The sequence below is a fragment of the Leuciscus leuciscus genome, assembly GCF_965113295.1.
Source record: "Leuciscus leuciscus genome assembly, chromosome: 4".
In the NCBI taxonomy this organism is placed as follows: domain Eukaryota; kingdom Metazoa; phylum Chordata; class Actinopteri; order Cypriniformes; family Leuciscidae; genus Leuciscus; species Leuciscus leuciscus.
In genome coordinates this window covers 6,744,180-6,771,783 of record NC_138728.1, presented here as the reverse complement: position 1 = coordinate 6,771,783, position 27,604 = coordinate 6,744,180, and the positions used below count along the sequence as shown (strand labels likewise).

The 27,604-nt window shown below is 40.0% G+C and overlaps 2 protein-coding genes across 8 annotated transcripts in view; one reads left to right on the top strand and one right to left on the bottom strand.

Moving 5' to 3' along the window:
* Positions 1 to 3,532, top strand: part of chst11 (carbohydrate (chondroitin 4) sulfotransferase 11) — a 45,012-nt gene extending 41,480 nt beyond the window's left edge. For 4 of the 5 annotated variants that reach the window (XM_082167095.1, XM_082167094.1, XM_082167097.1 and 1 more), the window contains one exon: positions 11 to 3,532. In XM_082167095.1, coding sequence (XP_082023221.1) covers positions 11 to 865 — 855 coding nt within the window. In that variant the 3' untranslated portion in view covers positions 866 to 3,532. The remainder of the gene's footprint in view (positions 1 to 10) is intronic. The other variant, XR_014205272.1, reaches the window with a different exon arrangement.
* A 4,674-nt stretch (positions 3,533 to 8,206) lies between these two features.
* Positions 8,207 to 27,604, bottom strand: part of slc41a2b (solute carrier family 41 member 2b) — a 19,527-nt gene continuing 129 nt past the window's right edge. Inside the window, exons 1-11 of one of the 3 annotated variants that reach the window (XM_082167081.1) lie at positions 27,584 to 27,604; positions 26,069 to 26,685; positions 25,624 to 25,731; positions 23,104 to 23,175; positions 22,619 to 22,763; positions 22,286 to 22,432; positions 19,199 to 19,346; positions 19,001 to 19,080; positions 14,884 to 15,015; positions 13,475 to 13,623; positions 8,207 to 9,404 (exon numbers count right to left, since the gene is read on the bottom strand). The exon at positions 27,584 to 27,604 is cut by the window's right edge and continues 129 nt beyond it. In XM_082167081.1, the coding sequence (XP_082023207.1) occupies positions 9,219 to 9,404; positions 13,475 to 13,623; positions 14,884 to 15,015; positions 19,001 to 19,080; positions 19,199 to 19,346; positions 22,286 to 22,432; positions 22,619 to 22,763; positions 23,104 to 23,175; positions 25,624 to 25,731; positions 26,069 to 26,566 (1,665 nt within the window). In that variant the 5' untranslated portion in view covers positions 26,567 to 26,685; positions 27,584 to 27,604 and the 3' untranslated portion in view covers positions 8,207 to 9,218. Of the gene's footprint in view, positions 9,405 to 13,474; positions 13,624 to 14,801; positions 14,820 to 14,860; positions 15,016 to 19,000; positions 19,081 to 19,198; positions 19,347 to 22,285; positions 22,433 to 22,618; positions 22,764 to 23,103; positions 23,176 to 25,623; positions 25,732 to 26,068; positions 26,686 to 27,583 lie in introns of those variants that run through there. The other 2 variants (XM_082167082.1, XM_082167083.1) reach the window with 2 other exon arrangements.

The following is a 27,604-nucleotide window of genomic DNA, read 5'->3' as shown; positions in this document are numbered from 1 at the left end:
TCTTTCTCAGGCTGAGTTCTCAGCGGCAGCGGTGTTGCATCAGGCCCGGCGGGATCAGGTGGCGGACACGTGTCGTGCCCACAGCGCGTCCAGCCGCAAGCGCCGCGTCCTGACCCCCAGCGACCTCAAGCACCTAGTGGTGGACGAGGAGCACGAGCTCATCTACTGCTACGTGCCCAAGGTGGCCTGCACCAACTGGAAGCGGGTCATGATGGTGCTGAGCAGTCGGGGCAAGTACAGCGACCCAATGGAGATTCCGTCCAACGAGGCCCACATCCCCTCCAACCTCAAGACCCTCAACCAGTATAGCATCCCCGATATCAACCACCGGCTCAAGAACTACCTCAAGTTCCTCTTCGTGCGCGAGCCCTTCGAGCGGTTGGTGTCGGCCTACCGCAACAAGTTCACGCTCCGCTACAACACCTCGTTCCACAAACGCTACGGGACAAAGATCGTGCGCCGGTACCGCAAGAACGCCACGGCCGAGGCCCTGCAGAGCGGTGCCGACGTCAAGTTCCAGGAGTTCGCCGATTACCTGGTGGACCCGGGCACTCAGAGAGAAGCTCCGCTCAACGAACACTGGCAGACAGTCTACTCGCTCTGCCACCCCTGCCACATCCACTACGACCTGGTGGGCAAGTACGAGACTCTGGAGGAGGACGCCAACTACGTGCTCAAGCTGGCAGGGGTGGGCGACTCATTGCACTTCCCGTCGTACGCCAAATCCACCCGTACCACCGACCAAATGGCGGCCATGTTTTTCAACAACATCAGCTCCCAGCAGCAAAGCCAACTCTACCAACTCTACAAACTGGACTTTCTTATGTTCAACTACTCCATTCCCAGCTACCTAAAACTGCAGTAAACACAGATACGCAGTTGCGCACACGTTCCGAGCTCGTTCAACGAGGTTGATCAATGGGAGAATGGCCATGGCTGAAAGACACAGGCGGGGGAATCAACCAAGCACCTAAATGTAAAATTGTATTTAAATCCGCTGGGATGGTTGCATTATTTCGAAACAACCAAGGAGCTGTCGGTCAACCGCAAATGCGTAAAGTGGACCACTCAAAAAGTGGTCTTTTGAAACTGAAGTCCTGATGTATTCGCCTATTGAATTGTACATTATCAGTGTAAAGGCTCCTGTTCCCAATCATCAAAAGCAATATGACATATTCTGAGCTGTACCAGCTCAACTGGTTTATCTATTAATATACTCTGCCAGCCATCGCCATTATCGAAGCTTCACAGAAAGGAGCGGCTAGACTAATAATAAGACTTGAGATACAATCAGACTTCAGTTCCCCACTTCTAATTTCGTGTTCCCTTTGGAAGTTCCCTCTCTTTTCTCCCATACTCAGACGGCCTTTGTGTGCGTGTATTTATACGGTGCATATTTGAAGATGCACGCTAAAATAAGAATGACAAAAAAAGAGGCATTGAATGATGCCTTTTTGAAGGGGCGTGTACATTTGTGAGTGACCGCAGGGGCTCCGCCCACTGGGTCAGTCAGGGAGCATCTGTAGCAGTCGGGAGGTCAGAGGTCACTGCGAGTTGGCCTCAAGCACACTGTTCCCACAACCCCTCCTCCCTTGGTTGGTCTTCGGTAAATGTAAGGATTTTGGGTGTTTTGTTTTATTTTGTATTTGTTTATGATGGAAAAGGTTGCTGCGAGCAGCACGCTATAATATTATTTGAATTACTGTGTGAAATAGAGATGAGAAAGAATTTTGTTTCCAGGAAAGGAAATCAGCTTAGCGCTAGAGGTTTAATTGTTATAATTTGTTCATATTTCTTCTTGCCTCATATGCAGAACACAGTTGCTGGGATACCTCGCTGGTTGTTTTGTGACGGGTGTACGGAAACGGGCAGGACTTTGTTTTCTGAGCTGTTCTCATGGGAAGTTTCACACAGTTGTGTGCGTTTGAGAGAGAGAGAGAGAGAGAGAGAGAATGCAGGCAAATCTGTTCCATCCATTAGATGATTTAAACGTCTTTCTCAATTTGAGAAAGTTAAAGGAACACCCTTTAATTTAGCAAGCTGTCTTTTATGACCATGATTTGCTTTGATGCTGCACAAAAATGATAAAAATTGCTTATTTATGTGCGCGATGGCCACAAGTGGGTGTGTCTAAGTGCTTTATCTCAATGTCTTTCTACCAAATCTTGACTCTGGCTGGCAAAGGTAACGGATAAAAGGCTTCTTTCAGCTTTCTCTCTCCCCACATCTCTCTACTTTTTAGGAAAAGTCCTGGGTTTATTTGGCCTGAATAAGTGAGCAGGATTTTTTAAGTCCTGTAGAGCAGGGTCTTTAATGAAGACCACACACACACACACACACACACACACACACACACACACACACACACACACACACACTTGTGGCAGCCTCTTAGTGATGCAGTGTGTAAAACGTGGCAAAAAAAAAAAGCAAAGGAAAGGAAAGGAAAAGAAAAAAATCTGACAAACCCAAGCTACGTTATCAACTTCTCTTTTCCCCCCTCTCAATACACTTTCTCACGCTAAATCTTATCCCTAAGCTTCCTCATCATTCAGAAAACAGTAAATTCATGGATTTGTCAAAGTCATAATTACAAAACTCATTTCTTGTCATCTAGTAATTATGCTTACTGATTGGCTGGTTAGGACAAAAACTCAGATTGACATGCAAGAGATTCGAGTAGATAAATTTAGCGTATTATCCTTCACAAAAGACTCAAAAACCCTTTGTCTATTTCTAGTAGTTCTTAGAATGCCTGTTCAAATCTCATCTAACCTCTTCGCCAGAGCAGGAAATGAATCCTCAAGTCTGAACTTCTTTTTTGAATCATCAGCTCAGAAAACAAAGTGTGCCTGAATGTTTTCGCAGTTTTTCAAAACTGTTTATTTCATTTGTTCTGTAACAACAAACACGGTACAGCCTCATTAGCGCCCACACGACAGCCACGCTAATACATGCATTAGCGCCCACATTAGCAGGCACAGTGCCTTTCAAACTGTCACTCTATCACATGTAGTACAGCACACTCTCATTGCATGCAACCTGCATTTTTAGAAATAAAAAAAACTAAAAACAAACATGATTTGCTTGATTTATGATTCATGCATCCAGCTGAGGACATTCCCAGACTGAGGCTTTATCATATTTAGCTAACTTAGCTAATTTTCACACTTACAGAACAGCTAGGCTTACCATGCACACATGCTCACGTGGCTTACCTGTTTCTATATGTGCCTGTTTAATAATCAATGTATACATTGGTTCAATGTTTCCGTATTTGTTTTCAGTGAGCATCACTTTCTTCTCAAACATTTTCTTAAATTCATCCACAGTCTAATTTATTTATTTATTCCTCCTCGGTATTCAGGATGGACTCTGGTGGGTCACGGGTCGGACCCTCGCACTGTAAATGGGAAAAATACAAACCAAGTGAACTGTCAAATCAATGCGCTCCCTGGAGAATGCGCTCACACTGTCTCTCTATCTCTTTTTCTCTCCTGTTTTCTCAATAAAGCTGAAACTGAACCCCTTAGTGGCCAATTTGTCACTGTCTCTGTCTCCACATAATCATTAAACTCAAGTGAAAATGTTGTCACTTGTTAAAGGGATCTTTTTATCACAGCTGTTCCTCCTCATTTGGCATGGTTTCCGGCGTTTTATGCTAAGACGATCTATTGGAAAACATCAAATCTTTCTTTGAACCCTGCACCACACGGCCCTTCTCACAGTTTCTTATAGGGGATTTGTTCAATTACAAAGTTCCTTAAATCCCCAAAACTTAATGAGACTTATACAAAATAAGCAGAAGCTGAATGTAAACCCTCACCTTTGGATAAACAACTTTTAAGTTTGTTTGTGAGCTTATAGTGCAGTTTAAAGCCATGTATGGCTCCTGGAGCTCAACTGGTTGAATTTGTTGCCAGTAATGCCAAGGTTCAGCTTTGTGCCTGAAAAAGTAAACATGGGAACGAATAAGAATGCACCAATGTATCGGCCTAAAGCAATTATTTTCACTATCTAGCCGATTGTTTAAAAACAACCATTGATCAGGGCCGATTATATCCTATCAATCAAAAGGGGGTGGAAAAATGTGTCGGACTGCAACTCATACTGTGTATGAAGAAAATTGCTGTCCCAATTCAGACGCCGCACCATTCAAAGGCCGATTGCGTCACCGCGGCGCGACGAAGGATGTCCTCTTTCGAAGGCGCCTTCAAATGCGTCCTTCTTTGAAAGATAAAAGGACACCGGCCTATTATTTTGGTATGAACATTTCAGATAAACCCTTCGCTAAACGGCATTTAGAAACAAACTGAGCAGTGGTTGGTTGCTGTTGTCGTTGATCAACAATAGGACATTGAGTTCGATACTTTTTAGGCACTGACCGAATTGCCTCGGTACCATCGAGTATCAAAAAATGTCTTGTCGTTCAGTACCAAATTAAGATACCTAGAGGGTAAATCTCGTCAACATCAGAGAGCCAATAAGCATGCATCATGATTGGCTGTGGCGAGGCTTCAAGGAAAAACACTAGTTTACGCCCAGAGACGTGGCTCACACGCGAGGCTGTAGTGTAGTCCCAAACCCTAGTGTAGTGTTTCCCCCAAGGTGGAAAAGATCAAAAGTGTGGCTACATTTCACCAAGCTCGATATCAACAGCACGAGGTGCAATATTTGCGACAAGATAATCGCTTCCAAAACCGGCAACACGACAAATCTGAAGCACGGAGTACACGGAATAAACTTAAGAGCAGAAAGTTGCTCCGTCTTTGACTGCAAGAAGAACTGGAGCGCGTCACACATGAACCGAAACTCAGCGTATAGGCTACTTGCCTCACAAACATGAGAAATAGGAATATAGTTTGAAAGCTAGGCTTTTCTCTTAATATGCGTGCGCGATGACGAGTCAGCAATGTCAACACTGACTCAGAAACACTGACTCTTATTAAAACGGATTTCATAAAATTGGTATCGAAAAAAGTATCGTTCAGGAACCGGTATCGAAGTCAAGGTATTAGTTTTTGAATGATACCCAGCCCTAATCAACAATGTGCTCCTTTATAAGTGGGGGGAATAAGTTTCAAACTCAAAGTAAACTAGACTTTAATTGTCAAATGTGTGGTTTTGCAAGACTAAATATTCCCCAACAATATCATCACTACTTTATCAAAGAACCTTAGCAAGGCCATGTTTTTGAATCTTTGACAATATTGCTGACCTTGTGGTGCTGGCAGGGCCTCTCAGATCTCGTGGTGAGTCCAGATGGGTCTGGTTATATGAGCGCCCTGCTATATCCCAGCGAGATTTAAAGTGGGACCTTTGAAGATTTGATGCGAGAGGAAACGCAAAAGCGTGCCAAGCTTTTGTATCACATAGGTGCAACAGATCTGCATTTTGGGCTGCCAGAGAAATGTGTGTCACACTCCACTGTGAAGAAAGATTCATGCACGGTTTTGCGCTTCAGTAGCGGGTTGTCACTTTGGTGTCAAGAGCGAGATTGCAGCCAAAACCTAACTTCTCATCGAAAATCCTGAGCTTTGGGGTTTTTTTTTGCTGAATCTGCAATTCTCATGAAAATTTGCCACCACACCTGCTATGGTCTCCTCCCAGAAGCCTCCGCTCCACCCGCCACCGTAACCTCTCGGTTATGCTCAGAATACACCATTCGTTTGCCATTGGGGGTGGAAGTTCATCCTTTGAATTAACCCGGGTCCTTCAGCCACATCAAACTTGGCACCGCAAACTGTTCTCAGCGAACACGTGCAAGGTCAAGTTGGCAGCAGTTCTCTGTCATTATCCAACATATGAAGGGCTGAAATGATGATGTTGCTTGGAAGTTAGATGTTGTTCCCTTAGGGACCGCTACACTGTTTACTGCTAATATGCAGGCGTAGCTGAAAACCACTATCATTTGGTATAATCTCTCAGCTCTAAAAACCAACCAAAAGACTTGCAAGATATTTTCAATGAAGTGTCCCTTAATTCCCAAGGATGAAATTGGTTGTGGTTCAATCACAGCTTAGAAGATTTTCCGTCCATCCATTTCCCTAAGAAGTGTTTCTCAGTGCTGTATACTTGATTAATCCATAGTAATCCATTTGCACAACAGTTGAACTCCTTCAACCCTTTGCCTTGACTTCAGTCGAGGAGGAATTTCACACCTGAATGGCAGAAACCGCTCTCCGCTGGCACCTAAGCATGACAGAGAATGACAACTTTCTCTCTCATGGCTGAATTTAGCAAGTACTGACAATTAAGATAAAGAGGTCGAAGCGAACAACATCGAAACGAGTATTTTATGTTAAAGTCATGACAGTTTACCCAAAAATAAAATTCTGTCATAATTTACTCACCCTCATTTCGATCCAAATTATCCAACCTTGAAATATCATCTTTTGCGTTCCACATATGAAAGAAACTCAGGTTTGGAACGACATGAGGGTGAGAAAACGACTTTTCATTTTTTGGGTGGACTATCCATTCAAAATATTCCTGAACTGGAATACATTTCAAAATTATTTCAAGTCAAAATGGTTCCGGATGGAGAAATAAAAGTGACCACAGCATGTTGTACAGTCCAACGGCCCTCAGAACTGATTGAAGTGGATTTGTTGGATGATGTCCTTCAGTCTAAACTATCATTTTGGCTTGTATTTAACTTTCATCTCTCACGCCCGTGCCAAGGGGACGACTCCAAATCCAATCTTTAAATGCACTCGATGATTAGGATGGCAAAGGTTGTTGGAAGAGTGGGCGTTGTGTCGACTTAAAGGGTTAGTTCACCCAAAAATGAAAAATGAGAATTTTCATTTTTGGGTGAACTAACCCTTTAAGACTGACTTAATTTTCATCGTTCAGTGCTGCTTATAGTGTCAGAAAAAGGCAAGGTTATGTTGTTATATAAAAGAGAAAAAGTCTTAGATCGTAAAAGCGATAGAGTTTTCCACTGTTCAACAATAAATTTAACATCACAACCCTACTGGAAATAAATCTGGCCAGGTAATGCTTGAAGGGAAAATATCATCTCAGATATAATGAAACTGAATGGGGATCTGGGCTGTCAAGGTTTGTTCCTCACACAAAGGTACAAAAGGGTAGCTGTTTTTTTCCTAATCCAAGGTGGTCTACCAGAATTTACCAGCTTGACCAAGAAGGTCTACCAGGCCAAGACTGGGTAACCCATTTGGTAGTCAAGCTAGATCAGACCAGCTTGGACTAACTAGAGGCCATGTAAAACCAGTACCACCTTTTTTCCAACAGGAAACAACATAAACCCACAAAATCAAAGCCAATTTTGAAAGTCATCGCTCTGATTAGCTCCACAAGAGCAGTAAATTGGCTTGATGACCTGTTTGTTGTTAGTGGTGAACATTAGGGATTATAGTACAGAGGCTGTGGGCTGCACTGGAGGTTTGGGTCCGTTTTATATAGAGTGCTAATATGCAACAGCAGGGTCCCTGTGGCTCGATTTGGGGGCCGTTTATGAGCAGGCTCCAATTTCAGGGCCCCCAATCCACCACCCCACTCATATAACCCCATTAAACCCTGAAGACAGGAGAGTTCAACAGCCATCATTAACATGGCCCGTCTAGACTCCCGAACACGCACACAGGGGTCTTTTGTTTTAGACTGTCGACAGTAATATGCAAAAACTTTGAGTGATAAGTGACGTCTGGAAAGAGTTCATACTCTTGTCGCATTTAATAGCCTATAATGAGCTGTATAAAAGGTAATGCAGTAAATATCTATCCACAGAAGCCATGCTAATGCGTGAATGAAATTATGCACAGGCCACCAAATTGCATTTACTGTGAATATCACATTACAAAAAGCTATTTCTGAGCTTGGCAACTGCATTTAAAAAGCTCAGTGTGGCAAAACTGCTGACATGTTGAGTAAAGCGCAAATTTTAGGGGCACTTTGATGTGTCTGATGTATTGTTTGGCAGAGATTTTTGTAATCAAATAAAAACCCTTTATGGTTTGTGCTTTATTGTTCTTAATCTCGCACAGCAAGCGAATACCTATTGTTTGAACGTACGTAAAGCTTTCTCATAAAAGCGCACAAGGTTTCTAAACCGATAAGGGGGGGTTTCGCTGCATCCCTGCAGTTCGAAAGACATCAAATGCAGGTAATTACAGTCGACAGAATTGAATTAGGGCCCTCGGGGGACCTAAGGAGGACAAAAATAAACACCAGACTGACAGATATTGGACGTAAACTTTTATTAAACCTTTATTAAACATTTTGAGTATCAAAAAAGCATGGCAGAAAGATACACTAAGAATGCTCCATTGGTGCCGGTAGAAACTCTCTTTTTCCCCAATAGAAAAAAAATCAATGTTAATGGCACCTTCGTAACAATGTACAAAAAAAAGTTCACATAGACACACAGAAATATAGACTTGTATGAGAGTGTCTCTGTTGCACATTCACCCCATATTGTTTTCAGTTGCATACATGAGCTTTAAACAGATCCAAAAAAGAAAATCAATCTTTACTCAACATTTTCTTGAATGAGCAGCTGAAAGGCTATTCCCTTTTCTCAAAGAATATATATATATATATTAGTTCATTATTCTACGCTATTAAGCAATACTTTAACTTTCAAACTGCATTACAGAGGTTTATACGAATTGACCTGGCACTGGTTGAGTAAAACTGTGCGGCTATACTTGTAATAAGGTTCGATTTGATTGGACATACAGGAGGAAGTCGTGGCAACAAGGTCGTGTCTCAAAGTCACTCAAAAGAGACAACAAAAAAAACATGAGTAAAGTAGTAAATAAAGAAGGACAAAGACAAAAAGGGCAAATAAATAAAGTACAATCACCAAGACGATCTTAGATATTTTGTTTTTGAGTTTGTATTTGGTCCTTCCACTGCTATAGTGCTGATAAGTGAAACTGACCGGGCAGGAGAGAGCATTTAAGATGCTTTTCGTAACCATCCCACTTCAGATGCTCAAGAAATCACCGTTTTTGAGATGAGAGAGACATTTTTCCACCTTCTAAACCTCACTGCATGTGCTGAATCTCTCGATGCATCTTATAAATCATCTGGCACTTTAAGAAAAGTAACAAAATAGTTTTAACCCGACAGAGAAATGCGAAGTTGCCACATGCCATTCGATCCGACAAGCAGCCATTCAAGGCAATAAGTGTGGACGGCAAGTCTGATATAGTTCATTCTGTGGATCAAAAGGTCGAAGAACGCCCTTAGTCACCCACATCACTGTCTTGGTCTCCGATGATAAACAGGAAGTGGAAGCTGAGAGCTAGGAAGGCCGTTCCCAACAAGTCGCCCAGCGCTGTCAGGTACGGGATAGAGAAACTGTCCGGATCTTTCCCGCTCTTCCAAATGGAGTGCACCATCCAGTCCGCAATGCAAAGCAACAAGAACACCTGGGAGGGAAAGAGAACGCACACAAGACCGTGTTGAATATCTGCAAGTACAAATACAAAACCACTGTACCTTTGGATGAACTTTCCCACACACGCACACAACAGGAAGCGCTAAATCAGAAAGAGACGAAGGGAATGGTTCCAGAAGTAACGTAATGTTTGTGTGTTTATGGAGCTTCTTTGAAAGACTCGTCTCGGAAATGAAACAAGATCCCATTCTTTTGAAAAGCGACGTTCACATTTAAGACAAATACCCCGAAACGGCTTCAGATCACACATCATAGGGCTTTTCATCTAGCGCAGCTCATTAAACACCAGCAAATGAGGCCTGTGTTTGCCTTTGCTGAGCATCGCAGACTATTAAAATGCTCTTTTGGATCAGTGCGGCCCTTTGAATGCCAGTTTGTTTGCTTAATGGAGAAGTAACATTTGAAATCTTCATCTTGCATTCGATTGGAAGCTAAAAAGATGGACCGCAGCAACTCCTGAAGGCTCTCCGTGTTCCTGTGCATGCGAGAGTGAAAGACTTTCATTTAAAACAAAATAAAAACGAGGCCTGCCCATTAATCAGGCTGACGGGTCGGTGTGAAACTCTATTTGCAGGTCTGACGCTCTGGTTAACCGGCTGGGCGGCGTTCATTTATATCAGTTATATTAAGGTCAGCGCGAGACGGTTAAAAAACGATTCGCTCTCTGCCGCAAGATTTTAAACTTCAATTTAGGTAGCAGGAAATAAATGGCCATTTTAAAGACTATTAATTGTGCCTGCCAGGCAAGATGAGTTTTGTGACATTATTTCGATAATTAACCTTGTGTGTTTTCGTGAGTGAGAATATCAGAACAATGACCTTTTCACAGGAGATTTCGACTCGCGTTTTCTCTCCCTTTCGTCTCTCCTTATAAGGATTTGATCAATTAGCGATTAAACTGTTAGGCAGGGGCCTTCCTAGAAGCTGAGGAAAGTGATGGTTTGCTAGTGTACACAAGCTGTTGAGACCCGACAAGATTAGCCTTGTAGTTCCACCCTGCGCAAACACACAGACACACTTTTCCATCACTCAAAAGGACAGAGAAAGCAGTCAGAGATGTTGCATGGCATTCACACATGTTCTCTCTTACACACACACTTACACACACACACTTTTACTTAGCTATCTAAATGAAAAAGTTCCAAATAAAACAACAGAAGTACAGTATATAAAGCTAATTATAATGACTACGGACTAACCCAAACCCTAAACCCTACTTTAAGGACATGCCCAAAAGAAGGTTGTGTCAGATTTAGCTAACTCACAAACCCACTGAAAAGCAAAGGTTAGCACAGCGTCCTTTTCTTCGGCTCACAGTGGAGAAAAGGTTCAAAGTAAATGTAGCATGAACCAATACTATTTTGTTTGTAATATAACACATTACAGCTGTTGCTTGCTTTGAAAGCATGTCATTTTGTCATTAAACAACCAGACAGTGTCAACAAGACAGACATTATCAGCGCTCGAAAACAGTAACTACAGTACTAAAAATATATTTTGTGTATCGTTTGATTGTTACTTTATTTTAATACTAGTTACCCTCTTAGTCATCATATTCTCATTCCCCTTGTAATGATGATGATGAAAAAAAAAGATGATTTACATGATATATATATGTAAATGTTGCAAATATATGTTTGTACTGTGGATTATTTTCTCATCTAAATTTTTTTTGGTCTTCGTTGCTTCATTGTAAAAAAAAAAAAAAAAAAAAACTTCCCTGGAGAGGCTGAACATCCAGTTTAGACCTTCTGCACAGTGTCACCAAAAATACTTACCAGCTATGTACTACATTTAACCTTGGAATTTCTTCCTCTAAAGCAGACTGTTTTTTTCTGGAGCTCTATAGATGCCTTGTATTTGAAGACCCATGAAGGTCAGAGGTCAGGGGGCCACTCTCAGGGCACCTGACATATGTTCAACAAGGCAAGCTATAGGCTGAACCTTTGTTTGAGAGATTTTGTTCTGAGAAGCATCATGTGGCAATTTAAGAGTTTTATATGGGATTTTTTTGCCCATTTTGGTATAAAAAAATAACAAAATAATTGATACGATGGTCTGTCTGAATACTCTATTCTGATTGGCTGGAAGGTGTGCAATAAAACCATTTAATGCACAGGTAGTTCCAAGTCAGTTTGTTCACCGTTCTATATTAATGCACTGCTTTCATTGAAGCGCACACACACACACACACACACACACACACACACGTCACTGTCACTCGTACACAGAGATCGGAGATCGACCTGCGCAAACACAGAAACATCCAGGAGCACAGAAACTTGTCAACGCTGCCCCACAACTTATATTAATAGATTAACTTTGCTACTGAATCACTACATTATATTATTCAGCAAAGTTACTGTTTTTGAGCTTCATTGCTAGTAGAGAGACGCTGCACAGGCACAGGTAATTCACACGTACATATCCATCTCTCTCTCTCTCTCTCTCTCTCTCTCTCTCTCTCTCTAGGCTAATTCATTCAAATAAATTTTATAATTGAATCAAATAAATGTAACCATAACACAACACCTTAATCTCTGTGTTTGATTTAAAGCGGACAGAATGCTAAATCTAATGAGTGGTAGCTTACGAAAAGAACCGCCATTTGAACCCTTCCAGTCAAATTCAGCGCTGCAAACATCAATGACAGCTTCAATTTGTCAACGCTGGCAAATGGCCATGGTATAAGCGGGATAATCCACACCTAGCTGTGCATCAAATGATTTGAAATACTTTGCCTCCGCGTCCTGCATTACAATCATTTGATGCACAGCTAGGCGTGGTTCATTTTTTATTTATATATTCAAATATACAAATGAAGATGTGACAAGGTTACTAGTATTAATAGTAGCAACAAAAAATAAAACAGCTAATAATAGTACAAATAAAATATCAGTATATATATTTGCAAATGTATTATTGTAGTTGATTTTCAAGCAGTGAAAATAGATATATTGTATGTGTGCATGTGTGTACTAATTATTAATTCAGTTATAAGATAATACATTTTAATACACACACAAACATATTTATATCTATGTGTGTGTGCGTATTAAAATGTATTATCCTATAATTTAATTATTAATTACTATAGTTGACTAAGTTCTAAATTAACATTTTTGCAGTTATATAAATAGTATAGTACTTAAAATGAAAAATTTTCAAAGCAAAAGTAAGAATTCAGTGATTAATGTGCACAAACAATTAAAAAGACCCAAAATGACTGAGCTGCACAATAATGCAATAAATGGACCCACTCATTTTTCTCTCTGTCTCTGAATGCCTGTCTCTCTCTTTCTCCATCCTCAAGGATTCTTCAAATAGGTCTGAAGTCAAGCAGCATGGCTGCGGATCTCAAAGTCAAAGACGTGTGTGTTTAGGTTAGCAAGGGCGTTTCACGAACACTGTACACATACAGACAAACTTCCTAAAAATACCACACATTCCACCACTCGCAACATGCCTCCGCATGCCAGCCGCTGAATGCACTTACTGAGGTTCTCCGCGGGTAATCTATCTTAATTGCGATCTAAACAATTTATGAAAACACCCTTTTGGAATAAACAAACTCTCACAGATACATACAACACCCACATACACACACAAACAACACCTGCTCACGATCCCTAATGTCATCGGCGTTTCATTTTCAGGGGAAATGGGGCGTCTAAAAGCTCAGGGGATTTTCTAAAAGGTTTGTAGGTTTATGATGGGAAAAAACGCCATGTTGTAACATTGCTACATGTGGGCGGCAAGCGGCACATTTATCACGATTAAGCTGGAGATGAAATAGATTCCCCAGACCGGTATCGTAAAATTGGTGTCTGGTTTTATGATTATAGGCTGACATTTTTGTCTGCTACAGGAAAGAGTGCTTACACCTGAACCTCAAATAGGTGTCAGATTTGATAAAAATATATAGTGATGACAGGTTATCTAAACAGCATATGAAGATGTCAGTGTCTTGACGTCTGGTTAGAAGGCCTCATTAGGATTGATATTTTTGTCATAGTGTGACAACAACATCATCACACTCACCTGGAGAAGAGCAGCAGCCAAATACACAACCATGAAGACGGGCGTCAGCGAGGTGTGACCTCTCTCCATCAGATCAATTGTGTACAGGAAGATCAAATGGCCAGGGACAACCAGTAACAGCAGTACCTGTGCTGACCTGTGATTGGCCCCTGAAAAAGAGAGAGAGAGAGAGAGATAGAGAGAGAGAGAGAGAGAGAGAGAGAGAGAAGTTTGAATTATTGAAAGCAATACATAAAATCGAATAATGATGATACTGTGTGTGCGTGTGTGTGTATGTGTGTGTATGTGTGTGTATATATGTATATATGGTAATACTTTACAATAAGGTTTCATTAGTTAACATTAATTGACTACTTTAGTTATCATGAACTATGTACAATACTTCTACAGCATTTACTAATCGTAGTTCATGTTTATTTCAACATTTACTAATACATTATTAAAATCAAAAGTTATGTTTCTTAACATTAGTTAATGCACTGTGAACAAACAATGAACGACTGTACTTTTTATGAACTAACATTAAAAAAGATGAATAAATACTGTAACAAATGTATTGCTCATTGTTAATGCATTAACTAATGTTAATGAAACCTTATTGTGAAGTGTTATGTCCACTTCATCCAGTACAAAGACAGCTTATCTGCTTAAAACACCACAGAATACAAACAACCCTCCACGTGCGATCAGTGCACGTGTGTAGGTGTTCGTATATTGGATTTATTCTCTGTTTAGAAGTCTATATGCATACAGTAAACATCTCATTCACAAACACTACACTTCTCGCACTCCATTAGCATCCCTCTGAACCCCCGCAGTATGGCGTCCCTGTGCGTTCAGAGTCCTTGAAGGAGGAAGATTTATGCCCATCTTTCCAGATGGCACTGCTAAGCTTGCAGTGGGCACCGTGCCCCTCATGTGCTCGGGCATCTGGACTCTGTCCCCAGAGTCCTCTTGTTTCTCTAAGAAAAATCCCTGCATCAAAGCTCCGGCATCAACACGCTACCTCTGGTGTTTATAGGAAGCGTTCTCTGCTTTTCTCCGAGATGGATCGTTATACACAAACCACCATTACACACACTCCATTACAGCTAATGTATACACACTTGCAAGCACTTTCATGTGATGTTGCTCTAAACACTGGTTACTTGTTCCTGCTCTCTTTAATACAGGCAATGAAAACCCAAAACTGCCCTCAAATGTGTGTTTAAGCCCCTCTCTTTAAATTCATAGGCATTAAAGGATGTTCGGAGGATTTAAAATAGCACGAAAGCAGAGGTGTTCAGTTTAGAGCCATGTCATGCCTTGATCCTATTCCTTCATTATTTCTTATGTAATAGATCTACTTTGTCACTATCTACTTTGTTTTCTTATGTATTGTGACACATTGGGGACGTGTTCGGGGTCACCTGAGCCACAGAAGGTTCGGCAGGGGAGGTAGCAACCCTTGGCCTCTTCAGGAACCTCTCCAGGGGTGCTGTGAATGTGCAGGTAGGTGGATATCCGACTGGACTGGATAGCCACCAGGTTTCCCCCGATACCTACAATATAATAATACTCACATCAGACGAATATATACTGAAGGCACAGGGCTGAAAATTTAATCAAAAACAAGGAGGAAAAAGCAGCGTGCCGGTTTCCAGCAAGTTTAAGGCTTAAAGTAAATCCGTGAGTAAAGGTCGGTTCACACCGAGAACGTTCTATAAAGATAACTATATTAGCATCCACACCAGCGGACGATATTGTTCTGTTTATAAGCGTGTTCTGCAGTTTTGTCGTCTGCAGCTTTAAATGCTTGAGCTCCTTTAAAGCAGGATGGATTCCGATTGGCTGTCAATGTTGTTATCGCTATGCTATTCTTTTAAATTTAGAACGATTTTTAGAACTATATCATTATCATTAAATGTATCATCCTTGGTGTGAACGAGCCTTAACTCTCACGTCAGTGAAGCTTCTGCAGTGAACATTTTTTTTAATCCATGAATACAGGCTTAATTTTTTTACTGTCAGACTGGCAGCCATGAGTCACCAGCACTAACTCTGCTTTTGTCCCCCGCCTCTTTATCTCTCTCTTTCTTTCTCTCACAATACGCACAGCCCTTCCTCCCTCTCTCTCTCTCTCTCTCTCTCTCTCTCTCTCTCTCTCTCTCTCCCTCTCCCTCTTCCTCTTCCTCTTCCTCTTCCTCTCTCTCTCTCTCTCTCTCTCTCTCTCTCTCCTGAGTAAAGTAGAGTGGTGTCCAGAGCTGCAGTAATGATATGTCACGCCCAGCAGTTCTGGGAGAAGACAAGTGAGTGAAAGAGAGTGAGTGAGTGAGTGAGTGAGTGAGAGAAAGACAGAGTAATTGCAAGAGGACAGTCAATACTAATTGAAATCATTTAAAATATTATGCTTTCAGTTCACAGCCAAACAGAAAATCAGTGATCTGAATTACAATAAAACACAGCAAATCTATTTCTCACATACGATACTGCATTCATGCCCATAATGACATTAATATTTCCCATCGTTAAAGACCAGACCTAAATGAGAACGATCATGTTTTAACACAGCACAGGCCTCTGCACAATTAGCCCCAACAAGTACTTGTCTGTGTTTAATGCAGAGGGTCCCATTATGCCTCACTGTGCTGGAGAGACGCCATCTGTATGGATGATAGTGTGGGAAAGTGTTTGTGGCTCAGATTAGCTGGACAGGTCTAAAATTTCGTCATTTTTTTCTCACAAACAAGCAACGACATGACCTTTTGGATATGGGCTGGGGGCATGAGAAAAGAGTGTATGGGAATTTTTCAACCTTTCCTAGAGCATCGAGGTCCAATTAATCCGATGCTTTTTTTTTTTTTTTAAAGCTTTGTCTGCCAACAGGAAATGGAGATGATATGCAACCTCATTTCTGTCCAAGCCGTGGGATTAACATATATGGACACTTTAATCTGGGTCATAGAGCTGATGAGACTTTGGCTGGGTGTGCAGCAAGGCTTGAGTATGGGTCCAATTGGATTCCAGTATGTACAGTGTATGACGTAAAGGGTTGGGATATTCAAAACTACATTTTTTTTATTTGTTTTAAGGCCTGTATAATTATTAGGCTGGCTGCAGGTTAATTTGATCCTGATCGGACACAATCAGGATAAAAAAAATCGTTTAAATTGACTACTTGTAAATTAACACATAGCCTAAAAAAGGTTTAACACTCTTTTTTGCAGAGTCTTGCAGTGAGAGTCTCCAAGTACAGCATAAGACGCAACGTAACAGCCAAAAAAGTCTGTCTGAATGTATAGGTCTATAGCTGTTGTAGTATTAATGTGGATGAATTTAAAGATGCAACTTTTCAGAGAGAGCTTTATCATACATGATTTACAGCTAAAGCACGGCACACTAATTAAATCAAGGCAACTAAAAACATAAAAAGTCTAGATAAACCACACTAATTGACGTGTTGGGCAACCAATCGACCACTGTGACCCATCCCTAGTACTGTGGGCGATAAGAGAGGTCTGAGGCTCTATTTATGTCAAACAGAAACTATTTCTCTGTACCTAAGTGGCACGTGTGTGTGTGTGTGTGTGTGTGTGTGTGTGTGTGTGTGTGTGTGTGTGTGTGTGTGTGTGTGTGTGTGTGTGTGTGTGTGTGTGTGTGTGTGTGTGGTGTGCATGTGTGTGGTGTGTGTGTTGTAATCATTTAAATTACCTTCCCTGACTCGTTTCCTGTTTGGACAGACAAACTATAGAAGCCTCTGTTACTCATCCTATCGCTCTCTTTCCCCTTCTTTTGAGTTTCTCGCTAACTCTGCTCTTAGAATCAAAAATAAAAACCTTGATTTTGATATTCTGATTTATGGTTATATTTTGATATAACTTTAGATATTCTGACAGAAACAGTCTTCTTTCACACTCACATGCAGAGATTCAAACAGCTGTCAGGTGGTCTGGGTGGGAGAGCACAGACAGACTGCAGACAGCGTAAATGTCTCTCATTAGCGTGCCTTAATTAAAAAACGTATGGCTCTTTGTGGAGGTGCCATGGTCCTGGCTTCCTTTACTGTTACCACAAGAAATTCAACTGCCACAATTAATGACTTCACCCCACGGCTCAATCACATCCAACTCTATTTTAGCTAAATTCCATCATTTGGCTTTTTCTCAATATGGAAACGTTTATTAACAATCACAAAAAAGTGCCTGTATCTGCCTCGAGGATACTTGCGTGACTTTAAATGAGGGCGATTATTACAGAGATGTTTCTTTTAGGTAATAACAGTCTGAGAAGGGACTGAAATATCAGCTGTAAGGAGCACCAATGTGTGCCATGGACATGAGGGCGTAGGTCTACAAATTAAGAATTTAAAAGCTTAAACCTTCCAAGACACAAATAAGACATTTAAAATTCAGATATTATACAAAATATCGACCAAGAGTGTCAAGAATAATCCAGCAGTAACAAGTGTTGTACTTTGTATGTGTTTTCAGTAGAGATGCACAGATCGACCGGCATATTTTCCGCATGATCGGCGGCCCAGACCGGTAACCGGCCGGTCAGTCTCACGTCTTTCCCATTCCAAGCCGGTCCGTTTTGTTGCCAGCAGCACAGGCAATAACGTCAGCTGCGCATTCTCGGTCTCTTCTCTCCGACTGCGAAGTGACACACACCCGCCTCCTCTCACTCACACATCTCTTTCACTCCGGTTAAATAGTGCTTGTATTGCACATCATTTTACTTATTACGCAGGTTTCGTGCTCACACCAAAAACGCACGAGCCGCCTCTCAGTCTCAAGCAGCTTGTGAGTCAAGTACCAAAATGAGTGGCTTACTGCACTTAAACAGTCAAATACACACAAAATGAAGTCAAAATGCCAGTCTTGGCAAGTATTCAGTTAAACACAGTCAGTTTTGGAATCCAATTAGTTGAGAAAGATAACAAGTTGTGTAACAGTATATTAGATCTGTGCATAAACTCTTAAAGTGACAGCAGCCTAATAAACCTGCTGCTGTCTATCATGTTAATAAACAAACAAAAGACAAAGAAAATCACTCTCTGCTCTTGACTGAATAACTTTTGTAACCAATTGTTAGCATTAATCTGTATTTAATTTTTACAATGAAGACCATCCAGTGTTATTTTACTTTTGATTAATTTCTGTAGTAGGCTATTTCTTTCCTGAATATATACTGTATAACCACCTGAGAAACTTAAATCCGTGTTTATTTCATATCTCTCTTTATTCTATTGCATTTATTTGTTCTGTTGTTAGAAATTTGTTTATTTGTTCTTAATTTATTACTGTCTTTTTACTTGCTTCTTTATGAAAATAAAATGTTGCATTGAAAAAAAAGATTTTTGTTTGAATATGCTGTCAATTATAGTCTCTTGAAAGAAAATCAGAAACAGCAAAAATCGGTATCAACACTTACACAATAAAATCAGAAATCGGAATCGGCCAAGAAAATTGCAATCGGTGCATCTGTAATTTTCAGAATATAAAAAGTACAAGCTTTATAGAATATTTTTGTAGAAATAAATCTCACCATTGATAACGGGCGTGTAAACCACAATCCCAGCCAGGTTGGGATCAGACACAGTTTTGTCCAGAATGAGTCCTCCAATGCTGAAATTGGGAAAATGTTGATTATGTTCGAGCACCAAAGGAAGGCCACATGCTTTTTCAGTGTGTGTGTGAATCCATGGCCAGGTGTGTGAGGTGTGTGTATGTGTGTGTATCACACCTGCTGATGAACATGGCAGTGATCACGGGCTCCCAGCCTGAGTACAGCAGCTGACGGCTGGCAGGGTGTTTGGAGGCGATGACCATCCACAGTGGAGTCAGACACATGAAGAAGGCACACACCAGAGATGACACGTATGGGTGAGAGTCTGAAAAAACAGACAGAGAGGAACACCACAGTGAATACAGGTAGTCTTTGGTCATTTTGATTGAAGCTATACTTTAAAGGGTTAGTTCAAGGTTACTTCTGTCCCTCCATTGACAGCTACGCAACTACCACTTTAATGCTTCAGAAAGTTCATAAAGAGATCATAAAACTAATCCATATGAATTGAGCGGTTTAGATCAGAAAATTTGGACTCAACTCATATCATGGATTAGTTTTACGATCTCTTTATGAACTTTTTGAAGTGTCAAATTTTATAATTCAATAAATATTCTAAGCTGGCATTTTGAGACACTCCCGCTGCTTTCATCCTCTCTGGTATGCTGTCTTTTTATACACTACAGTTGTTTTCTTTTTTTGAAAGAAATTAATACATTTATTTAGAAAGGACACACCAAATTGAACAAGTTACAGAAAATGTTTTATATGTTACAAAATATTTCTATTTCAAATAAATGCTGTTCTTTTGATGTTTCTAATGAAAGAAAAAGATGCATCGCGGTTTTGACAAAAATATTAAGCAGCACGACTTGTTTTCAACATTGTCAATTTACTTTACATTTTAAAAATGTCACAATATTACTGTTTTTACTGTCCTTTTTATCAAATAAAAGCAGTTTTGGCATAAGAGGCTTCTTTCAAAAACATTTTTAGAAAATGTAATGGTAGTGTATTCAAGTTAAACTTATCCACCCAAAAACTTAACAGGAGTGTTGTCCTGCTCTCGGACCACACTATAACCCATTTCTCAAAACTTACGGAGGGGTTGACAGCTGTAATGGCAGATTGACAGAAAGAAAATAACCATGACCAACATCTCGTGGATGACAGACATTATGTTGTCGGCTGCGGTTCTGTTCAAATGTCACACAATAATCAAGCTCTCAGAATTCAGTTATGATGACTTCTTTGTGGGGTTAGGAAATATTTTGAATATTAATTAAAAAATATTCACAATGATTTTACTGACAATGCAAAACTAAGTAGAATTGAGAATATCACAAAAAAAATTTCCCAAAAATCATTCAGTTTTTGTTTTTTTTCAGAGCGACTCACATTTTTATAGTCTCTAAATAAGTTTGTTCCATTTCTGCGCAGCACAATTATTACAAAGCGGTTCAAAATTCACGATTGACGATCTGATTCGCGATTTATTTTGCGCCACCACTCAAAATCATACGTGGTGCCCCGATCGAGACTGCCAACCATACAAATGTAGCCGTACTGACTGGCTCTAATTGGATTTAACCAGATTGAGGAAGAAAAATATGATCTTCTTAAAAGCCGAATTTAATCTTTTAAAGCAGACAGAGAAGCCAAAAAAGGTTTCACTCCTTGCTAAATACTCTTCAGCACACACTAAACAGCCTAAATCTTTAAATCCCAAACATAGAGGCAACATCTGTGACTATATTTAGTGTGGTATGGGCATGACAGGGCAGCGGTGTGCGCTAATGATGGCAGAAGCCTCTCTTCTCGGCTGGTTGGCACGGCTGATATGGTTTTGGCATGGCATGGTGGTGCCGTTTGCCTTGCCTTCACCTCACTTCACCTCTCTCAAAAAAGGAAAGACTAAAACTGGAGTGCGGCGCTCAGTCTGGGGCTTATCACACAGAGTCATCAGAGAGCAAAGCACCATTAAACCCAGCATAAACAATCCAGAACACTGCCCATGTGTGACTTTCACACTTTCAGAGATAGTGTTTATGTGTGTGACAGAGACACTGTGCAGGTTTGGCGATGCTTGCAAGGGGCAGATTTCCAACAAAAATAGAGAAGCATGTCGGAAACCAAATTTAAAGTGGTCTTCAATATTAGAGAGGATCATAAAATGTCTAATATTTGATCTTTTCATTAGGCTTTGCAGTGTAAATGAGATTTGACAAGAATTTATTTGTTTGTTTAAATTCATACAACTTGACAAAAAAGTTAATTTCTAATTATTCTACTATTCTAATAGTAATATTTGATAATATATAAATATTTTCATAATTTTTAAATGTATATATACAAAGAATAATTTATTATGCATGTATTTTTTATTTATTATATACATGCATATATAAATACCAAACCAATAATAAAGAACTAAGAAATTAATTTCTGTGTTATTGAAAACTAATGTTTCAGTATGGTGCCCAAACTCATGGGCAGCGCTCGACTGAGTATCATTTCAAGAAAGGCGCTTGACAGAGAGACTGTGCATGTCTGTCTGGAAGAGAGAGGCATAGTCAGCCCTGTGTGTGCGTGTTTCATGAGAATGTGGATATGTAGACACAGAGAGGTCATGCACTACGTCACAACACTCTCATTGTCCTGAGCCAGACTCATTAGCAGAGTGACCCTTCCCATAAAACATATCAACCCCACGGTCCCATAAACCATAATATACACCCCTCACATGATCTGCTGACACCTGCTATAGAGTGTGAGAGTGTGAAATGTGCTGCTACGTTTAAGATATATTACTGGTCACACTCTAATATGACAGATAAAGTCTGAAATATGATCAATTATTTCACATTATTCTTTAGACACTGTGTTATGGCAAATGTATCTAGATTTAAGGCTGGAGTCTGAAGTGAGGGATTTGTGCGCCCTCTTGTGGCAGAAAACTGAAAGCATGGCTGATTTGCTGGAGAGAAACAACTAAATCTGCCCTGCTATCTAGTCTAGGCATAAATAACTGTCTTTCTGGCTCTGTTACAATTCCTAGTGAGCCACTTCACTGTATGCTGGCTACCTTCTAATGCAGCATCCTAAGCAAAATGGAACTGAAAGTGACCCTTCAGGTTGTCAAACTTACTTTTTAGATGCATACTTTTAATTCAAGTGAGCCTATGATGCCCAAAAATGCTATCGTGTTAGGCAGCTCACTAGTGTTTGGAACAGAGCCCTTATTTTCACACACATCTTTCTCACCTAGGCAGTTGTAGAGGCCCTGGCTGATCCCTGCCAGGATGGCCAGCGTGATGAGGTCACCAAAACTGGCGGCGATGGGCGTGGCTACATTATCAGGGTTGATGCCTGTCTTCTTAGAGCCCACAATTACACCCACCATTATTATACCTGAGAGAGGGCACAAAAAGACAGCGGTTACCTTACCCACTTGGAACTGGAGATTCGTAATGTGAAATGTGACTAAAGAAGATTAATGTCGGATTAAGATAAAACAACGAGGACATTATTTGTTGTGAAAAGAACGGCTTTAGTAGCTACATATAAGAGTATTAGAGGTTAATCTGAAGTATGTACCCTGCAGCATAGATGCTATGAAGGCTGTAGCGACACTACTGGAACACAGCAAAACAGCGTGACCGATCTGGAACTTTCCCTCAGGAATCCAGCCCAGTACAACAGCTGCTACTGCTGCCAGGAACCCGATTACGGTGGCCTGCACCTGAGAACGAGAGAGACAGAGACGCTGAGATAAAGAAAAAATAAATAAAGGTATATAGTACTATGTATGTAAACGTCTATAAGTGTGTGTGTGTGTATGTATGCATGTATGTCTGTATGTGTATATATATATACACACACACACACACTTATATAGACGTTTATATAGATAGTACTTCACTATGTCTTTGTTAGGATCTGTGTAAATATAGAAACCCATTATCCTGATAAGATCTCGGTTCCTTTTTCAGGTAAAAACTTGGTTACTGATGCTAAATTAATTAGCATTTGCTTGTATTAAAGCCAGTGTTGTATATGTAAGCCCTTCAGAAAGCTCTTACCTGTTTCAGTGCCAAATTCCCAATAATGAGATTCCACTTCTCTATGGGCGAGTCCATTTTGCCCACATTTACCTAAGGACGACAAAATTCATGAACGTTATTTTTCCTTTCACCCCTCTCACCCTCATTGCATTTAGTCACACTAACTGTGGTCACTACAATTGCGACTTTTCTTGACCTCCGTAAAGCAAAAAGTAAAGGTAAAAAATGTACAAGTTGACAAATAAATGGTAAATATTTGAAACACGTTCACCCCAAAATCAGAAGGAGAAAAAAAAAGCCTAATTTAGGACCATTAAGAGTTTTTGCATTGTGACCATTTTTACATTAGTGAATAAATAATGATATATTATTTAAATTGTAACATATTTATATATCATGATAATATTAGTGTATATAATCATATATCATGATTAATTCATATTAATAAAAAAGGCTGATTTGAAGATTTGACACTTCAACTTCTTATTTAATTATTATAAATAAATAAAAACATAATAAAAATACCATTGGAATGCAGAAAATATTAATGGCCCTAAAAAGAGGATTCGTCTAAAATATAATGTCTTCTTTCAATCTTTTGACTTTGGTGTAAAATATGTTGTGAACCTAAAAGCTAAAACAAGAAAATGTTTGAGGAAAAAAATAACAGTTTGAGACCAAATTCCTTCTGAGTGGTGGATTTTGGCATCGGATATTTTACATTGAAAAGAAAACCACCATCTGAGGAAAAGATAATAATATTTTGGGTTTGGAAAGGATTTCTGCCTGCAATGTAACAAGATGGCCGACTCCACAACCAACGAGCCAGTGTGTGCGCCAAAGAAAATAAAGGAAACAAATGTAAATGTGAAAGAGCAGCGTGTAGGAGAGAGCCGTCTGAGGGCAAAAGACTCTTTTCCCCCAGCTGCACGAGGGTGAACAGAAGGCCTGTACTTTAGCCCCGCTCCTCCGCTCGGTCCACACCACCAGGGTTTGTTTATTCTTTCACCTCGAGGGGGGACGACAGATTTGCCATGAGAACACTAGATGTTATACGGCATGAGCTGAAACCCCTCTGAGCTCGAGAGTCCCAGACTGAGGGGAGGAAAAAAAACAGTAGCTTCCAAAAAATAAATAAAACCACTCTGTCAGCAGATAGCAGCTGAGACTCCAGCATTTAGGAGAAAAGAGCAGGAGAGAATCGGTTGATGAATTAGCTACACACACACACACACATATACATATATATATATATATATATATATATATATATATATATATATATATATATATATATATATAGAGAGAGAGAGAGAGAGAGAGAGAGAGAGAGAGAGAGAGAGAGAGAGAGAGAGAGAGAGAGAGAGAGAGAGAGAGAGAGAGAGAGAGAGAGAGAGAGATAGATAGATATACCTGAGTCTAAGGAAAATTACAGAAAATGTTGAAGTCAACTCGAAATGCCACTTTTAACTTCTGTAGTGCGAACAAAGTAATCACTACCAGCGACAGATGATGCTGATCATGACAAAAATGTCACTGAAAGTGACAAAAATGCCCCCAAAACTCAGCATGTTGAAGCAAAAATGGTGCTGTAATGAATTCAAAAAATGATATTCTATAATCATATTTTTAACTTACTTTTTAATTAATTAATTAATTAATCAATTAATGAATTATATAATGTTGTTTTAGTGTCATTGAGATACTATTATAGATTTTATTAATATTTTGATTTAGTTTTATTTGTATATTTTATTTGCATTAAAATTTTAAGTTTTAGTAATTGTGTTGTTGTTTTTGCTATTTTTTAAATATATGTATACAATTTTTATTCATTTGTATTTCAGTTTTGGTTATTTTAATACACCAAGATAAACTAAGTGAAAATGAGAAATGTTGTCTTGACTTCATACAAAAAAATTCTATTTTATTTTACTTGACAGTTAACATTTATTTTATTACAAGCAACAAAAAAAGTTGGTTTTAGTTTTAGTTAACTATATAATAAACCTGATATACATATATATATATATATATATATATATATATTAGTGATGTCAAATCGATTAATCGTGATTAATCACATCTAACAAAAGTTTGTGTGTGTGTATATTATATATATATATACACACACACATCACGATTAATCGATTTGACAGCACTAATATATATATATATATATATTTACAAACTTTTATGTTAGATGCAATATATATGATGCGATATATATAATATAATTAATATATGTGTTTTTCTTACTCAGACATATGGGGGTTGGAAATACCTAAGGAGTAATTACCATAATAACAAGCTAGCTAGTCACTCTATCACAGGTTTGTGGTTTTTACCACCAGCCCTAGTCTGTGGAGACGGGCACAGGCATGAATTGTCAGGTCCTGACAGGTGAGAGCATGCCCAAAAAGAGCCCAGATCTCATCACAAACCACATCAGCATCAAATCAGAAATTACAGGCACACCTAAACTAAAGCAAGATGCAATGACTTGTTGTTGGTTTGTTAGTTAGTTTGGATACTAACCGCTGTGGACAGTCTGGAAGCGAGGGTCATCTCCAGGTTTCCTTTCAAACCCAAAAGAGCCGGAACCAGGATGAAAATCTCTGTAATGTTCTTAAACGCTTCCCAATGCTGAGGAAAAAAAGAGAGGATAGACTATAGCAGTGGTTCTCAACGAGGGGGCCGGGGCCCACTAGAGGGCCTTAGCAAACTTCCAAAAATTATTTATAGTTTTATTAACTTAAACTTAATTAATTAAACCAGAGGTACATATCAGGCCTTCAAATATTGCCTTGAACAATGGGGGACCTTGGAGCCAAAATGGTTCATAGTTTTTTCTTTGTAGTTGTTTAAGTGATTTTCAACCACAATGAATTTCATTACATGGACAAAAACAGTTGAAACATACTCAAAATATATTATTTTGCTACAGAAAGTCAACGCTCCCTTTAAGGTTTCAGAATCTCACCTGTACTATATCCAGCACCACTCCGGCTGACACCGTCCCGAACCCGGCTAGAAGGAAGGGGACTAGAATCTGCAGTGCCATGGCCAGGGGCGACTCTTTGGGCATGTTTCTGGTTGCCAGCTGCTGCCCTTCCTCCTCGCTCTCCTCTTCCTCGTCGGCCTCTTCTCCTGAAAGCCTGCCCTCGGGCAGTATGGGCTCCGTCTCCGCATAGCGCCCGTCTCCGGCATCAGACAGGCTGATGGATGTTCTGCTGCTGCGGTCCGAGTGGCGGCGGGGCTCGCGGTGGAACCCGTTTTTGAGGGACTCTGGCTTGGGCGTGCCGAGGTCCACCATGGCCAGCCGTTCCTCCTGTAAAGCGGTGTAACCGGCAGGTACCATGGTCTGAAGCAAGGAGGGTATGGGTCTAAAAGAGATGGAGCTCCAGGGTCCTCCAGCCTGCACTGCCAGACTAGGGCCCAGGGAACTGAGCACACCACCTCCTATGGTTCGGAGGCTCATTCTGCAGACGGGAGCTGACTTGGCTCATGGCCCTCTGAACTTTGAGAGCAGTAGATCAGCAGAACCAGCAGGTGGCATCCATAACAGCTACGGAGAAGCCCTGATAGTGTCGCAGTGACCTGATGAAGAAAAGTACACAGGGAAAATCCATCAACAAAAGTGTACTTGCACTGTCATACACATTCAAGGTCACATTATCATTATGTGCTTTTATTCTAGAAGCAGCCGTTATTTGATCCATGCTGAATTGGCAGTCACAATGTTTAGCACACAGTCTGAACCTTATTTACTTCAACAACAATTACTAAGTACACCATACTTGGAAGTTGGAACCAACTTTTAAACCACTTTAGTATTAATTTTACATGCGTATTGGGGGGGGGGGGGGGACTCCTTTATTATTTGTACAGGAGTCTGGTTATTGTATGACATATTCTTATTAGAGTCAAGGAATTTGACATAAAAAAGTAATAAATAAAACATATGTAAGAAGATGCAATGGTTTATAACATAGCCAAAACAATAAACAACGCGTATTGCACAGAAAATGTTTGTAAACTAGGCTAAGTCAATTAAACAATGCTTGTTCTCAGAACTTCGAAAGATTTAAGGAAATAAACAAATGCATAACTGTAATGTTCTCAGAACGACACTTTATCATGACTGTAAGTAACTACATATATTGGATATTTACATATGTGATGCAGTGGCAGGGAGCGGACAAGCTGCATTTCCTCCTAGAGAAACTAAGAATATAATTATGCCGAATTTGAGAAGTGTATATGGTTTAAGGTTATCAAAAAATACTTAATTGTATGTCTAAACCTTTATGTAGGTGAATTGTGCATTGGAATCATCCCAAAACATCTTAAATATTGTCCAGCTGCCTAATGGTAAACATTCATAATTAATCATTTAAACTCCGAAGCCTGTCAAATCAAACCAGAGCTTTACTTAATGTGTGGTAGATGTTTTAATCTCTCTAGAGGTTGAAAAGAACATAATGAATCTATTTACCGTAATATTTGCAGCTCCGCC